Source organism: Cyprinus carpio, chromosome A24 (genome assembly GCF_018340385.1).
Source record: "Cyprinus carpio isolate SPL01 chromosome A24, ASM1834038v1, whole genome shotgun sequence".
Taxonomy (NCBI): domain Eukaryota; kingdom Metazoa; phylum Chordata; class Actinopteri; order Cypriniformes; family Cyprinidae; genus Cyprinus; species Cyprinus carpio.
This window is the reverse complement of record NC_056595.1, coordinates 5,455,058-5,471,610: the sequence shown is the minus strand read 5'-3', so window position 1 is coordinate 5,471,610 and position 16,553 is coordinate 5,455,058. Positions and strand designations below refer to the sequence as shown.

The following is a 16,553-nucleotide window of genomic DNA, read 5'->3' as shown; positions in this document are numbered from 1 at the left end:
ATACCGTAAGTATGTTACTGTGTTACTCCAGCAGACCAGCACTTCCGAATTGGTGAAGGGAGTACCCTGTACTGCCCGCTTAGCATGAGCACGTTAACACAATCCCAACCAAAATCACCAGAATCAACTGCCAGAACATATATACACACAGATATCTAGAGCTCATACTTACACCTCATTACACTGCGAAAACAAATGCCAATGTCAGATCGGAAGAATTTGCATGTAACCAAAGGTAGCTGTGACTCGAAAATGAGGTACTTGTATGTAAACACAGACATGCAGATATCCCATAACACTTTCTAAATCTCTGTGGCTGTAGTCACTTAGGGACCAGAAACCAAATTTGAAGGCTGGCCGCAGAACAAACTAGGAGGAAAAGGGTGGTGGGGTTATTAAAGACAGGCGTTATTTCAGCTGTCCACAACTAAATTAGAAAAGCTTTCTCTCTTGGGGCTTGGGACATTTCCTTGACTGTTTAAACATGCCCTTGTGTCTATAACCCCAGAATCTAGTAGTACACTGGCAATGGTGGGTGGGGGGTGTGTGCGTCAGTTGCACCCCTCCAGTACAGTTGAAAATGCCTCTAGAATGGAACACTGCATGATGTCATCAGCATCTGGTTTTACATGGGCTTGGCCACAATAGTTCAGTTGAGTATACAACTTACCAGTAACTCTTATTTATTTTTTCATTGGCTGGAAAAACAATCACAAGTATGAAGAACAGAGAAAAAGAAGGGGGTAATTTGGTTGACATCACCAAAATTGTGCCTGCCATCGCCTAATGCTCGCAATTACTGTGGTCACTTCCTGTGCTGAGCCGAGTTGAGCGTTGCCTTGGAGTTGGAATGCTGTACTGGCCAGAGCAATTAAATAAGCCAAACTGAGGAGCAGCTTCTGTTTGATTCTGTAAACCCTCATAACCTTGAGTTTTGAAGACCACACGCAGTTATAGGAGTTGGATAAGGATATAAAATACAAATGCAAGCTATCACTTTTGGTTATTCTTAGACTGTGTTTACACTTGGCAGTTTTGGTTTGAATAAAATAAACTCTGATGTGATTGCTCTGTTAATGTAGTTCATTTGAATATGTGTGAACGCTGTCACCTGAACCTAAACCCCACCAAAACACCACCTGACATTATCAGCTCAAAAACAAACAAAACACAAACACAACACTAAACAAAGAACTCTACACAAGGCAAAAACAGTATGTAATATCACAATATGCAAGCATAAAAAGGACAGAATGCTCAAGCATACCTGCTTCTTCTCACCATAGAAGCTGTTGCCCATTAGAGTTCAGTACAGGTGTAGGAACTGCCGTCTGCTGACAGCAGATCTTCATGTGTGCAATGGAGGCATTCCTGGTGCTGGTTTGACTCCTTTACACATTTTATACTATCTTTGTGAGTTATCAGCTGGTTAAAATACCGCCATATTTTGAACATACATGCAACAAGCACATTTAGCCCAGCATACAGCGAGTTTGCAAAATATAATTCATAAAAGATGTCCAATCAGGTTGGGACTGTATCCTTATGCCTACTGTTTTTTATCTGCAGTTTTGGTTTAAAAATGACAGTGTGAATGCTAAGTGAACCAGGACTAAATATATAATTTACTTTTTGGTCCGAACTAAACGAATCAAGAGAGCCAAACTACAAGTGGAAACACACCCTTAGAGATTGGCCTCATGCATACACTAATCATTAATGTCAAAACTAATGTATACTTTGGGATTTATGATGCATGTCAGTCTAGTGGTGCTCAAAATTCAATTAATCAATGAAATGCACTTTTGTTATCCCAACCAGTCTAGTCGCAATGAAAGCATCCAAACTAAATTTGAAAAATGCATTAAATATAGTAATAAGTATAGTAATAACATGACAGATATCACTACCTACAACTGTCCAGCTTTTCATTTGCATAAAGTTGAGCTTTTCTCAACTTTGGGATGCTCTGAATCGCTCTCAACACTTCCTCTGTTCCACTATCAATCTCATACTAACCCACATGAGTATGTTGCTCAGCTCTCATAAGAATTAGTCATGAATCATGAAGATTCCCACAAGTGGACACTCAAATTTGGACAAGCAACTCATTAAAGGCTTGTCTTTAATGCATAAAATAATGCATAAAAATGACTTTGGACATTAAAATGTTCCCTGACATGCTTCTCTGTCTATGGAAACAGACACGCTGAAGTATCCCTCAGATCTCATAGTTAATCAAATAAAATCCACTGACAAATCTGGGCAGCTGTCTGCAAAACCTGATCAGAGAATAAGTAAAACCAGGGACTAGAGAACAAAAGGTTGTGGATATGACTGTACAACTGTACTTCTGTTTGTGTCTTTTGGCATTTAACGGTTTGAAAAAATACAGCCGACATCCATCTAAACTGCTTAAATAAACCAGACTTCTTAAATCAAGTGTGTGGATGAATGACACCATGTTGCACAAGACTGATTACAGACTAGTGCTACCAGGTCCAGCAGTCAACACTATAGACAAGCATATATGTTCTCTTTTACTGGGACTCGGAAGTCGTAAATCTTACACTGCAGTTCAACTCATAGGCCAATGTTTCATTGTGAAGTGCTCACAGAGGTCTAAACGTGGGCGGAAATTGAAAACTCACAGGAGGTGATAGTTCTCCCACAGGCATTTAATAGAGACGACCTCAAGAGTCATGAAGCAGATTGTTCAGAATTAAACGCTTCAGTTTCTAGGTTGTTAAGGCTGAAAGACTACAGTGAAATCATGTGCCCTTCACTCCCTTTCTGTCTAAAACGCACAATCAATACGTGACCATGGCCATTATTACATTGGTACAGGCACGTATGTCCGTGTTTTATTATGTTGCTTCAGGTACATAGTGTGGTGGTTCAGAATTCAAATGTACTGTATGGGGAGTGTCACTAAAACGTTAATGCTCTATCATGTTGGAAAATAGCATAGTCCTTACACCAAACCCAACCCTAAACCTACCTGATAGTGTAAACGAATGCATAAGTGATATAAAAACACATTCGCTGTTTCAACTGTGGTATTTGAACTATTTTAACTTCCTTCTATGTGGGTTTGAGGTCAGGTGTTATGTCGAACTGTAGTTTCACAGGATTTGTACCGGAGCGCTTCACCTCACAAGAGTTACCGAGCAAACCTACTGCGTTAGAAAACCCAGACATATGAAGATTGTATATGTAATGATAACAATCTAAAGTATCCGTTTTCAGAACTTGCAGCATGTTATAAAATTTTTTAGCTCATAACATAAAATTGTGTAAGGAACTGTGTGCAAATTAGGCTTTCTTAATGAAAACTTTGGCCCTGTAAATTATAATTTGTGTGAAAAGAAACAAAAGTTGTCAGAGTTTATCTGCCTTTAGTGTTCATTTCAACTGGAAACTGCTGCAATTTGTATTTATGGATTTTTGAGTTTTGCAGAAATGTAGGTAGAGGCACGTATTTCCAATGACCCTGGTAGCCTGATTGATGAAATTAAGTCCCACACTTTTTCTGGTTTCACTCAAAATTTTATTTGATTATGGAAGTAAAATTGTATTTCATGTTGACCGTCAGTCCATGATCACTAATGCAAGCTTCATATTTATAAAATAGTTCATGTGAAATGTCATCCGACTATCTGACCAAACAAAGGAGCATAAACTGGTACAGATACATTTGGTAAGTCAAGATGTCTATCGCTGTCCCCTCTTAAACCAGCCTAAACTGGTTTGGTGGTCTGGTCTACTGGCTGTTTTTAAAGGCTTTTGGTCTCTTTTCAATTCTTAAACTACTTCAAATGGAAAGACCAAAAGATCCAAACAGTTAAAGATTAAAGGAACAGTTATAATTGGAGTAATACAAAAGGGAATTGAGGAAATACATACTTAAATTGGCAGCAAATTTATTTTGCCATACCATATATATAATTTTATTTATTTATTTGTTTCAATGACAATGCAATGGCAAGGCTCACTGACTTGTATTCAGACAATGCTTTAAACAGAAGACAAACATTACTGCCTCATAGATACACAGTTTTGCTTTTGGAAAGTTTTACCCAGTGACCTTTCTAGAAAGATACTTCTCAGACAGTAAAGCTTGCAATAAAGTTCTGTAACTCCATTTTCCCACAGCTTAACCTAAATGCAATGCTCAGTGACTAACGGCATTGACATTTGATGTGAAGGAAATGATGCATGAAAATGAACACAGCTTGATTATATTCTTAATTATGATCCAGAGGACATAGGATTGTTTAGAAAATGTTTGTCATTTTTTCAAGCTATAAACTGCACCCTTAAGCACACATCACTTTGTCCCAGAGCTGGGTTGATAGATGGGTTAGGTTTATCACCTTGTTTATACAATGTAAATGCAATTCTAGAACTGTTAAGAATAAAGATTACTGCAGTCATGTTGCATGAAAATGATGAATGCCAGAAACAAGTATAACCCACTGAATATTTCTCACACCCACCCCCCCACAAACACAAACCACAAAGCCAAAAAGAACCAAGAAATAACTAATACAAACCTTAAAGGGCTACTGGACTTAGAACTAACTAACTAAATACATAATGACCTATTATATAATGAATATTAAGTCGCTTTTTTTTATTTTTTTTTAGATTTCACACACAAACAAAAATGTCCTAAATGATCCCCTTGTGGCAACTTCCCCATGTGACTATAGCCCTGGTCTCCCGTAAATGACTGAGTAGCAATTGTCAAATATTAAAGATCATTAATGTTAATTCTAATAAAAATGGCATGGATTTTCCTTTATATTTTAAGATTATGAATATTTGAACGCACATTTATTGATCGGTTAATGACATAAAAAAAAGCTTATTAATAACAGTTAAGTGTTATCATCACATTAGTTAACTGTTCAGATAATAATTATTTTATATAGCCTAACGCGAGCGTTCTAGACTAGTCGCGTCGCGTCGCGCTCAGTGTGAATGACGCAGCAGATTGCGCGCGGTCCCAGTGTAACGGGCTCTTACCTGTTGGAATATCCTTATTTCTCTCCATGCTCAGGGAATAATGAACACAAGACATCAGCGTTAAAATAAGCGCGTAAAAGCACCGGTGATGCTCCATCGCCGCTTCGGTGGAGTCCTCAGAGACGATGTGAACGAACAAGTTTGCGAAGCTGCTGCTGGTCAGCGCGCGGTGAGTCCGAGAATCCCCGGGGTCAGCAATAAAACCTCTCTCGTAGATCACCTAAGTAAAGTCATTTCTAGTGAAAGTCAGTAGTAATAAATGTGCTGATTAGTCCCGCAAGAACGAGCTGACTGTGGGATGTTCCCAGACAAGGTGACAGGAGTGAGTGTGATTGAACAAGTACAGCTGTGTTTGAGCACCCCTCCTCCAGCAGTCCTCAAGCACGAGCTCAAATAATGCCCCCTGGCACCGCCCTCATTCACATGCCTGTGGCAAGTTACATGGATGAAGAAAAAACTTAATGTTAGAATAAACACTGTATATCTGATATAAGCTGAATGGATATTATCATAATAACTGTTTCTAAAATCAAAATAAGTCAAAGATTAAGCAAATATGGCACTATATAAAACCCTAAAAATATTGCCAAAGGAAAAGCTTTATAAAGGAAATGTCCTTTCAAATGGCAACATTTGAGTGCAGTCTATCAGAAGAATGGGAGGTTGGCATCATCATATAAAACAAACCTAATGTATGTATGTCTTAATAAACATACTAAATATAAAACATTTGGAAATATAAAACATTTAAGGGTTATGTATATGTATATATATATATATATATATATATATGTAAACATAAATATATATATATATATATATATATAACAGGGTTATGGTAGCATTTATGGTAGAAAATATCATTGGCTCAGTATGAAAAAGTGGAGGTAAACATAAAGTTCTCACTGTGATAGACAAACAAACAAAATACAATACAAATGTGTGTGTTTTAGACATACTGTACTAAGCAAAACGTATTAAAACATATGTTTTTAGGACATAGTGCATTATGTCCAAAATTGACCATTAGCCCTTTAAAGCCTGACATATGAAATAATACTCCTTTTTTTTTTTTTAAGTAGCAGTGTGTTGTATATATATGTAGACAAAGGGAAGAAAAACAAACAAACAGCTTTTTATACAGTCGGTGTAGAAAAGAATCACCCCCCTTTAAAATAATCACATTTTGTTGCTTTGCAGCCTGAAATGAAGATGGACACAGTGTTTGTTTTATCCAGCTGTATTTACTCAGTGCAACTTATAACATCCAAGTGAAAGATATAACACCAACATGTCAGAAAATAAATAAAATAAAATAAAAATAATAATAAACGGAATCACTGAGTTGGAAAAAGGATCACCGCCACCTAAAAATGACTTGTAAACTCAGTAATCACCTTCTCAATGGCACACAAAGCCATTCAGCTGAGCTCATTTGTATTAGTTCAGCATGAAAAAAGCTTTCCTGGAGCTTTCCCAAACTGAGCAAAACTATGTAATTTGGTACAGTTGTTAGTATTTTCTTGGCCAAAAATGAGATGGAATTCTGATAGCTTGTAATGTAAATCAATGAGATCTTTAAAACAGTATAGCAGACTACTTAAATAATGCATATGCAGCACATAACGATTGTCATGCTATATCTCCCAATAATGTGTCTTATTAAGATGACATTTAAATGCTTAGTTTTATGAGTGCATTCAAAGCTCTGTAGTTTTTATTGTGCAGTAGAAAACATATAAACAATAAAATGATGATTGAGAGATAACAAATAAACATTCCTCAAAAGCCTGATGGATCATATTTGATACTCATTTTAACAAGATTTTTGGTTAATCAAGTAAACCTAAGTTGCTTCAGTCCAGTAAGTGTTCATCTTGAGGCATAACTGACAATGTTAAAGGGTATTCTTATGCTTACTTTATGAAAAAAAGAAAAAAAAAAAAAACATTAAAGAAAGTATAAACTATATCAATCAGACAACCAAATAAGTCACTAAACTAAATAGTCTTCTCTCTTTTTTATTTTACTTACAAAAATCAGCTGCATTGTGGGAACCAACAGCCCCCATAGGGGAATAGAATAAACTTAATAAACACACTAAATAATCATGTAATCCAATAGTTAGCTCAGTATTAAAACAACAGAAGTAAAAAACTCCCCAACTTGGAAAAAATAAATGTGTTAAAACTGCCCACACACATCCACTGACCACTTGATTACTGCTGTACTTAAAAAATATATATATATATTTTTCCTTGAAGGCCATTTACTATACCACAATGACACTGCAGTACATTGAAAAGAAAGATACTCTGTGCCAAACAAACGCTTTATGGCAGAGTTAGATCTTGACCATGCAATTTATGTTTTTTATTGTGGTCTCAGGCTTTCAGACATATGGTGTTTTTGCACACAGTGTTATAATGAGGTAATCTGGTTCAGTCCAACACTCTTAATAGCCACTGATTGATCTCACTGAGGCCAATGTATTCCCATGAATTCTTTTTACAAGATTCAGTTTCACTCATGCATGTAGCTATGAGTAGTACAATACTCAAAATATACTGTAGGTTCACCAGAGGTTCACGGTTCTCTGTGGGCCATTAAAATGTCTTGTCGCAGTCTTTGTCAGTGCAGATAGAAGAAGTTTCAAAGCACAACAGTGGAGATAAATAAAGGCAGATATACTCAATGCATCCCTTGACATTTCACAGCTTTGTGAAACAGAGGGGTTTGTTTGGACGTGTTTGGGGGATGGAAGCGGGGGCTACTAACATGAACAGCTGAAATCACTTCTGTATTATCCAGTGAGAAACACTTTGACTTTGCATTGCATTCATGAGTGACAATATAGAAAATCTAAGTCCAAATGAAAAAAAAACAAAAAAAAAAAAAAAATTAGTGTTTTGTGTGGCCAGTCAAATGCACAGTATGATATTGCTTTTACATTGTTAGAAACTTTAAAGTGAAGTTAAGCTAATTGATATGCGGATAAATAGAGGCAGAAGACTGCCAATGATTCAGAAAAGTCTGAAAAAAAAATGACATTATGTTGTCTAAAATCTGTAAAATAAAAGCTTTGTTTACTATTGTGGTAAATGGGTGAATCTCACAAAACCATATTTCATACTTCAACCCAACATAACAGCCCAATAATCAAACAAAAGTATTATTACTAATTTAAGAATAAAAGAAAACAGCCTATTTACAAGATTTTTTCTGCATTGTGACAAGAATATTCATAATTCTCACCAGTATAACGAGTTAAAAAAAATTTACACAAAATAACTATTTAGAAATGTAAAATATTAATTAAAATATATAAATTATGTATTATTTTATGTCATGGTATTACTGTCTTTAAAGTTTATTTTATGCATTTTTAAAAGTATATCATGTATTTTACGCCAAGTTAAAAAAAAAAAAAATATATATATATATATATATATATATATATATATATATATATATATATATATATATATTATGATATGCATAATTGTCATGGAGATAAGTCTGAATGCAAAACCCCTTGATGTTATTTTCGCATGTAATGTAACCTTTAACATGCTTTTGTCAGATACACCCACATTTTTATAATAACTGACAAAAAAAATATGGTTTGTATTTTAAGTGTTTCTTGTCAAAATTTCCTTAAAATGCAAACACATTAGTTTGAAGAGATGTCAAAGTCTGCAGGCAATAAAGGCGATCATGAATCTCCATCTATATTTCCATTCATTGAAAATGTCAAGTACAGTGAATGTCGATGTGGATGACAGAGTCAGGCAGTCGTACAACCAATAAATGAATCAAGACTAAACATTTTTACAGACCGTGGGACCTTTTGTCTTGAACCACACAGTAAGACAATCTAAAAGTTTAAGCCCACCTAGTTTTTTCCCCATATGCATGGAGCAAACCGAAAATACATATACGTGTCTTTTTGTGGTATTGGCCTTGCCTGGCAATTGGTTTCTCGATTACGATAATGAGTCACCCATCCACGACGACATGATCTCATGGACCTGATGAATCCTTTGCTATAATTACTTCCAATAATAGCTTTTTTTTGTTTCAAATGCGTGCCTTTGAACCTGCCACTTCGTGTTAATTATAAGCTGGCAAAGATAGAAGACCAGTCCCTCTTGATAGACCAACCGTCGTCAGTCTGACCACCTCATTTCCACATCTGTGCACTGGTTTGAGTGAAGTTAAGACGGGAAATCCCACACTTCAGCCAAAACCATGAAGAGAACTTGACCTCCAGGAAAACACATTTGTCATCTTGCTCTATAAGCATCCTCAAGAACCCATCATTCATATGGGTGGAAAGGAGGCAATCTTTGCATCCGCAATGGTGCCATTTCACAACACATAAAAACAGGCAGATAGCATGTTGGTCGTGGACATTTCGGAAAGAAAGAATATAGGGTGGAATATATGGAGTCTATTGGCCACACATGCAGGAAAAGTAATTTGCATTAAAAGACTATCCTTGTGAAAAAGAAGTGTGCTTAACTATACTGAATGTGCACTTGTAGTGTCCTTAAAATCAATCTTTCTTTTTATAAAAACTGTAATTACAGATAACATTATATCAGTGAAATAAAAGGCCTCTTAGTGTACACTTTCATGGACGCTTCCAAACATACTTTTAGTAGTAGTGCACTTTATTATGTCAAATGAAAAATTTTACATTAAAGTAGACTTTAAATCGTTATGTGTTAATGATCTTTTGTCATGCTTTAAAGAAGTGCACTTATTATGTGTTGACTAACAGACTAAAGCACATGTAAATAAGCAATTGATTATAATTTTATAATTAAAATTTATAAATTATTGTTTTATGCAATATTAAGTTAATATTTAATATGTTTTTGATATATTGAGTTAATATATTTTAAATGCACTTAAAATATATTTGCAATCATACACAAAGTTGTAATGAATACATTATATACAAGTTTCAATAGAAATGACATTAAAGTAAATGTTAGCTTATCCTAAATGCTTGTATAAATCAGTCTTAATTCTAAAATAAACTTAAACTATAATACATGTAATAGTGTTCAAAAAGCATTCCATTCAGTTCACACTTTTCTATAAAAAAATAAAATCTCATCAAAAACCACCATTATTAAAAGAGTGTGAAAAAACAGAGAACTTGGGGGCATGGGGGCAGCTGTGGCCTTATGGTTAGAGAGTTGGACTTGTAACCCGAAGGTCACAGGTTCGAGTCTCGGTGCTGGCAGGAGTTGTAGGTGGGAGGGAGTGAATGAACAGCGCTCTCTTCCACCCTCAATACCCATGGCTGAAGTGCCCTTGAGCAAGGCACTGAACCCTCAGTTGCTCCCCGGGTGCTGGGTATATAGCTGCCCACTGCTCCGGGTGTGTGTTCACTTCTCACTGCTGTGTGTGTGCACTTGGATGGGTTAAATGCAGAGCACCAATTCCGAGTATGGGTTACCATACTTGGCAAATGTCACAACTTTCTTTCTTCTTCTTCTTCTTCTTCTTCTTAAATAAATAAATACATACATACATACTAAATCGGTTCCACTTTTAGAATTAGTGTACTACTTCATAAGTATGTACTACTCTAGTGCTTTTTTGGTGCTTTGTGGAGCTTGACAATCTCTAATCCATGTATGCTTTAATTGTACAGAAAAGAACAGCATCAACATTCTGCTAAACATGCCATTTTGTCTTCCACTGAATAAAGAAAGTCATATGGATTTTGAAAAACATGAGCATGACTTTTCTTCTTCTTCTTCTTCTTTCTTCTTTCCAAACCCTACATTTCAGTGACAGTACGAGACATAGTCACACAATGGCACCATAAGGTTGACCAAAGAGAGAGATATAAAGGAACAAAAACTTAGGTGGGTCCAAGTAGGGGCTCCATTGGGCAACTTCAGTTGTCCTCTTGGGAGACTTCTTCATTTTAAGTTTAATTATACAGGGTGAGCTTCATGAGCAGTCTCTCATTAGAGTAATACCAAAAGTGATCATTAGAGAGGCCAGCCTGAAATAAGATGCTCGGATATATTTATACACCCTGACCATCTCCATTTCCAGGAGGAAAAAGAGAGGACAAGCCTTTTGAGGAATGTGCATTTTAAGCAGGATTTGTATTGTCAGTTCCACGTATATCTGAGAAAATCTCAGAGGAGCACATCATATGTGGACGAGACCCAAAAACAGAGTTCCGGCATGTCATTCGTTAACTCTGAACAATAACTAAGCTTGAGTGGATGAGTGAACATCATGGTTTTCATGGTTTCATTCAGCTGCACTGTATCTTGAGCCAGTTCTCAATGTCCCATCCCACTGGACACTATCTTCAAGCTTTGTTTGCACAGATGTGTTTAGGACCTCTGTAAGACTGTGTGGTCTTCACACACTGATACAGGAAATTCCATACAGTATGATGTTTCGAAGGTTCCTTGAAGTTTGTATATGTAAGCAATGACATAATTAAATTGTTTGAAAGTATGCCAGCACATCCCTAATAATTCCTTACCAGCCATCAGTTTGCCTGGAGGTTGAAAACAAATTACACTCAAGCAAAAAAACTCACACTGCCGTCATTTCTGAAATGTGTTTCAGCTGAACCCTATAAATCAAGATAAAGTGCACAACGTATATGGAGCTGAGGTCATATAAAGCTCTCACTCTTGTGTAGGGGTGTTCTGGCATCTTAGTATCGGCTAGGAGTGTTGTCTATCACAGAATTAATTTAATAAGAAAAGTGATGAATGTGTTTGGTTATATTAATTTTTTTGAAGGATGATATAATTCACTGTATCATAGACCTAGTCACCTAAGTATATTGCTCTGGGTGGCTTATTGTGATTTTGCCAAGTGTGACATGTTGCTGGATCAGCATCTTTGTTGGTTTTGGAACAGCATTCCTATAAACCAGAATTTTCAAGGATTAGGGACTTAACATTCTTATCAATCTATTCCCCACTGATTTCAAGGATAGTGTTGGGACTGGTGTTTTGGCATAAAGGTTGTTCTAGAACCAACACAGCATTTTATCCAGGACGTTTTGGATTAGAGTACATGGATATATAAAATCTGACCAAGCCAATCTCACGAGAAAGCGTAACCATTTTGCGAATGGTTACAAATGGTCATGATAGTGTTTTGGCTTTGAGACTTGAGGCTTTGAGTCTGTCCAAACAGACATGACATAATGCGTAATCAAATGTCTGAAGGATATGCAAGCCTATCTGTCTTTCAGAACAGCGAGGCCAACTGTAGCCTGATTAAGATGTATAAATATTGGATGAAGCCACGGTACTATCTAGGTCTGTTAGTCCAGCTGTAAGTCTATTATTTAGTTAATTCATTTAATTGGGGTTGGGGGTATTTGGACTCAGACTGCAATTATGAATGAACTCCTACTCGGGTGACTTGGGTGGATGTGATACTGTCAAGAGAGACATGTTGCTGGATCTGCATCCTTGTTGGTCTTGGAACAGCATTCCTATAAACCACATTTTTTTGGAAAAAGGGCGAGGATTAGTGACCTAAAAACATTCTTATCAGCATGTTCCCCATTGTTTTAAGGATAGTATTAAGGGTTTGGGAAAGGGTTGAGACTGTTGTTTTGGCAAAAAAGGTTGTTCTAGAAACAACACAACATGTTTCTCCAGGAGGTTTTGAATTAGATTTCATATATATATATATATATATATATATATATATATATATATATATATATATATATATAGCACATCAATCTGAAAATAATGAACTTTTTTACAATATGCTAATTTTTTGAGAAGGACCTGTATATATATATATATATATATATATATATATATATATATATATATATATAGGTCCTTCTAAAAAAATTAGTATATTGTGAAAAAGTTCATTATTTTCCATAATGTAATGATAAAAATTAAACTTTCATATATTTTAGATTCATTGCACACCAACTGAAATATTTCAGGTCTTTTATTGTTTTAATACTGATGATTTTGGCATACAGCTCATGAAAACCCAAAATTCCTATCTCAAAAAATTAGCATATCATGAAAAGGTTCTCTAAACGAGCTATTAACCTAATCATCTGAATCAACTAATTAACTCTTAACACATGCAAAAGATTCCTGAGGCTTTTAAAAACTCCCAGCCTGGTTCATTACTCAAAACCGCAATCATGGGTAAGACTGCCGACCTGACTGCTGTCCAGAAGGCCATCATTGACACCCTCAAGCGAGAGGGTAAGAGACACAGAAAGAAATTTCTGAACGAATAGGCTGTTCTCTGAGTGCTGTATCAAGGCACCTCAGTGGGAAGTCTGTGGGAAGGAAAAAGTGTGGCAAAAAACGCTGCACAACGAGAAGAGGTGACCGGACCCTGAGGAAGATTGTGGAGAAGGACCGATTCCAGACCTTGGGGGACCTGCGGAAGCAGTGGACTGAGTCTGGAGAAGAAACATCCAGAGCCACCATGCACAGGCATGTGCTTTTGAACCAGAAAACAGCGGCATAAGCACCTAGAGAAGCAGCACTGGACTGTTGCTCAGTGGTCCAAAGTACTTTTTTCAGATGAAAGCAAATTTTAGCAATTTTGCATGTCATTCGGAAATCAAGGTGCCAGAGTCTGGAGGAAGACTGGGGAGAAGGAAATGCCAAAATGCCTGAAGTCCAGTGTCAAGTACCCACAGTCAGTGATGGTCTGGGGTGCCATGTCAGCTGCTGGTGTTGGTCCACTGTGTTTTATCAAGGGCAGGGTCAATGCAGCTAGCTATCAGGAGATTTTGGAGCACTTCATGCTTCCATCTGCTGAAAAGCTTTATGGAGATGAAGATTTCGTTTTTCAGCACGACCTGGCACCTGCTCACAGTGCCAAAACCACTGGTAAATGGTTTACTGACCATGGTATTACTGTGCTCAATTGGCCTGCCCACTCTCCTGACCTGAACCCCATAGAGAATCTGTGGGATATTGTGAAGAGAAAGTTGAGAGACGCAAGACCCAACACTCTGGATGAGCTTAAGGCCGCTATCGAAGCATCCTGGGCCTCCATAACACCTCAGCAGTGCCACAGGCTGATTGCCTCCATGCCACGCCGCATTGAAGCAGTCATTTCTGCAAAAGGATTCCCGACCAAGTATTGAGTGCATAACTGAACATAATTATTTGAAGGTTGACTTTTTTTGTACTAAAACCACTTTTCTTTTATTGGTCGGATGAAATATGCTAATTTTTTGAGATAGGAATTTTGGGTTTTCATAAGCTGTATGCCAAAATCATCAGTATTAAAACAATAAAAGACCTGAAATATTTCAGTTGGTGTGCAATGAATCTAAAATATATGAAAGTTTAATTTTTATCATTACATTATGGAAAATAATGAACTTTTTCACAATATGCTAATTTTTTGAGAAGGACCTGTATATATATATATATATATAAACTCTGACCAACCCAAGCTTATGAGAAAGTGTAAATATTTTACAAATCAGTGATTTTGAAGATTTTTGTACAATTTGTTACATACAAAAAAGTGTGATTTTTATTTTAAAAAGTCAGCATGAAGCTCCAACATCCTAACTCTGCGCCTTAAAGGGATACTTTGATGCTTATCTGCTTACCCCCAGGGCATCCAAGATGTAGGTGACTTTGTGTCTTCAGTAGAACACAAACAGAGATTTTTAACTCAAACTGTTGCAGTCTGTCAGTCCTATAATGTAAGTGGATGGAAGTCACAGCTGTGAGAATCATAAAACATACACAAACAAAACCAAATTAAACCCTGCGGCTTGTGACGATACACTTATGTGTAAATACACAAAACGATCAGTCTGTGCAAGAAACTGAACCGTATTTATATATTTTTTTCACCACAATGTCTGAACTGTCCTGAGCGAGTTCGCCTCTTCTTCTTCAGCCTGCTCATGGCGCGTCTTCTTCTTCTTCTTGCTTTATGGCAGATCGCAGACTTATAAGTGCATTACCGCCACCTATCTCTCAAAAAATACCAATAAAACTCCATATACAATTACAATCTGTATCTTACCAAAAACATTCCAATTCATAACAATACACTTCACCGATCCAGGGAGGATCTGTGTTGTACCAAATACATTCCATTTCATAACAATACACTTCACTGTGCTTCTAGGCATTGATAAAGCCTAGAGAGAATCTCATGAGAAAATGTAACTATTTTATGAAAATTTGATTTCAAAGGTTGTACAATTGGATTTGAACCCCGCTCCTAAGCCTAACCATCAGTGGCAGGTGAGCAGAACCTATGAAAATCTATGAAAAAAAAATTATAGAAATGCATACGACTTCACCAACAATTTGCCAAAATATAAAATATTTATGTATGTCATGACAGTGTGTTGAATTTGGTCTGACACTTTCAGGGAATGTTCTCTTTCACTGAGGAGGTTATAACTGTGCTGTAGTGGGTTTTATCATTTTCATCAGTCTTTCCCAACAGACATGAAACAACATGTAATCAAATGTTTTTGAAGGATTTGCTTGCCAGTCTGCCTTTCAGAACATGCTCACAACGGCGAGGCCAATCGTAGCCCCGATTAATAGGTATACATGCTGGATGAAGCCAGTTTGTTACAATTTCAAAATGTAATCAAGTACAGTGACTCCTGACAGTTACAATCATGGTCACCCATGTAATTTTATCGTCTCGGATGGCTTACCGAGATTCAGCTAGTAGGACATTTTCCTGGATCACCATGCTTTTTGGTCCTAACAGAACATTCCTCACGACCAGATTTTAAAGACAAAGACTTTTCTTAGACATGCAAACAACATTCTTATCAACCAATTTACTTTGATTAAGGGGTTGATATAGTGGGTAGGGTTTAGCCAAAACTGTTCCAGAAGCAACAGAAAATGTTTTGCCAGGTTTTAGATGAGAGTAGATGATACTTCCAAGGACCATTTTCTTCCGTTGTCATAACACACGAAAAGAGACACAAGCAAGAGATGTTCTCCAAAAGCTGTTTCAACCCAACCCCGCTATTAAGGTTTGACAAGTTCAGTGATGAACACTTTATTTAGACAATTCAGAGGAGAGTCCAGTACAGCTTCAGGAGTATATATTAGTCCTTGTCCAAAAATCTCAAAATGTTGGCATCATGCTGAGAATGAGTCCACGAGTCTACCTTCAAAAAATCACACAATGGCTGTCTCACAGGGTTTGTCACTCAATTAGAAAGACAAATGCTCAAACCATAAAATCTGGGTCATTGCACATGATTATATACTGGTCTTGACATAGCTTTTAGTATATTTTTTCTGGAAAACTCCTTTAGCCAGAAGTAAATACTGTTTACAGAAAAAACAGTATTTACAGGGCGGCGGGTTGTTTCAATCAGTCATCCGATTTGTTTTGTTACTCATAGTGGTTTGTGGTAAGGCATCGCAACACTGGCCTGTAATGCTACCTGAGCAATTACAATCCATTTTAAAGACTTGATTTTTTTTTTTTTTTTAATTGTAACTGAATATAGTGCA

At 36.6% G+C, this 16,553-nt stretch overlaps 1 protein-coding gene across 2 annotated transcripts in view; it reads right to left on the bottom strand.

Annotated features, from left to right (window-relative positions):
• LOC109109134 (procollagen-lysine,2-oxoglutarate 5-dioxygenase 2-like) overlaps nt 1–5,387 on the bottom strand; it is a 39,693-nt gene extending 34,306 nt beyond the window's left edge. For both annotated transcript variants that reach the window (XM_042714079.1, XM_042714080.1), the window contains exon 1: nt 5,032–5,387. In XM_042714079.1, coding sequence (XP_042570013.1) covers nt 5,032–5,128 — 97 coding nt within the window. In that variant the 5' untranslated portion in view covers nt 5,129–5,387. The remainder of the gene's footprint in view (nt 1–5,031) is intronic.
• Nucleotides 5,388–16,553: the final 11,166 nt, after the last annotated feature.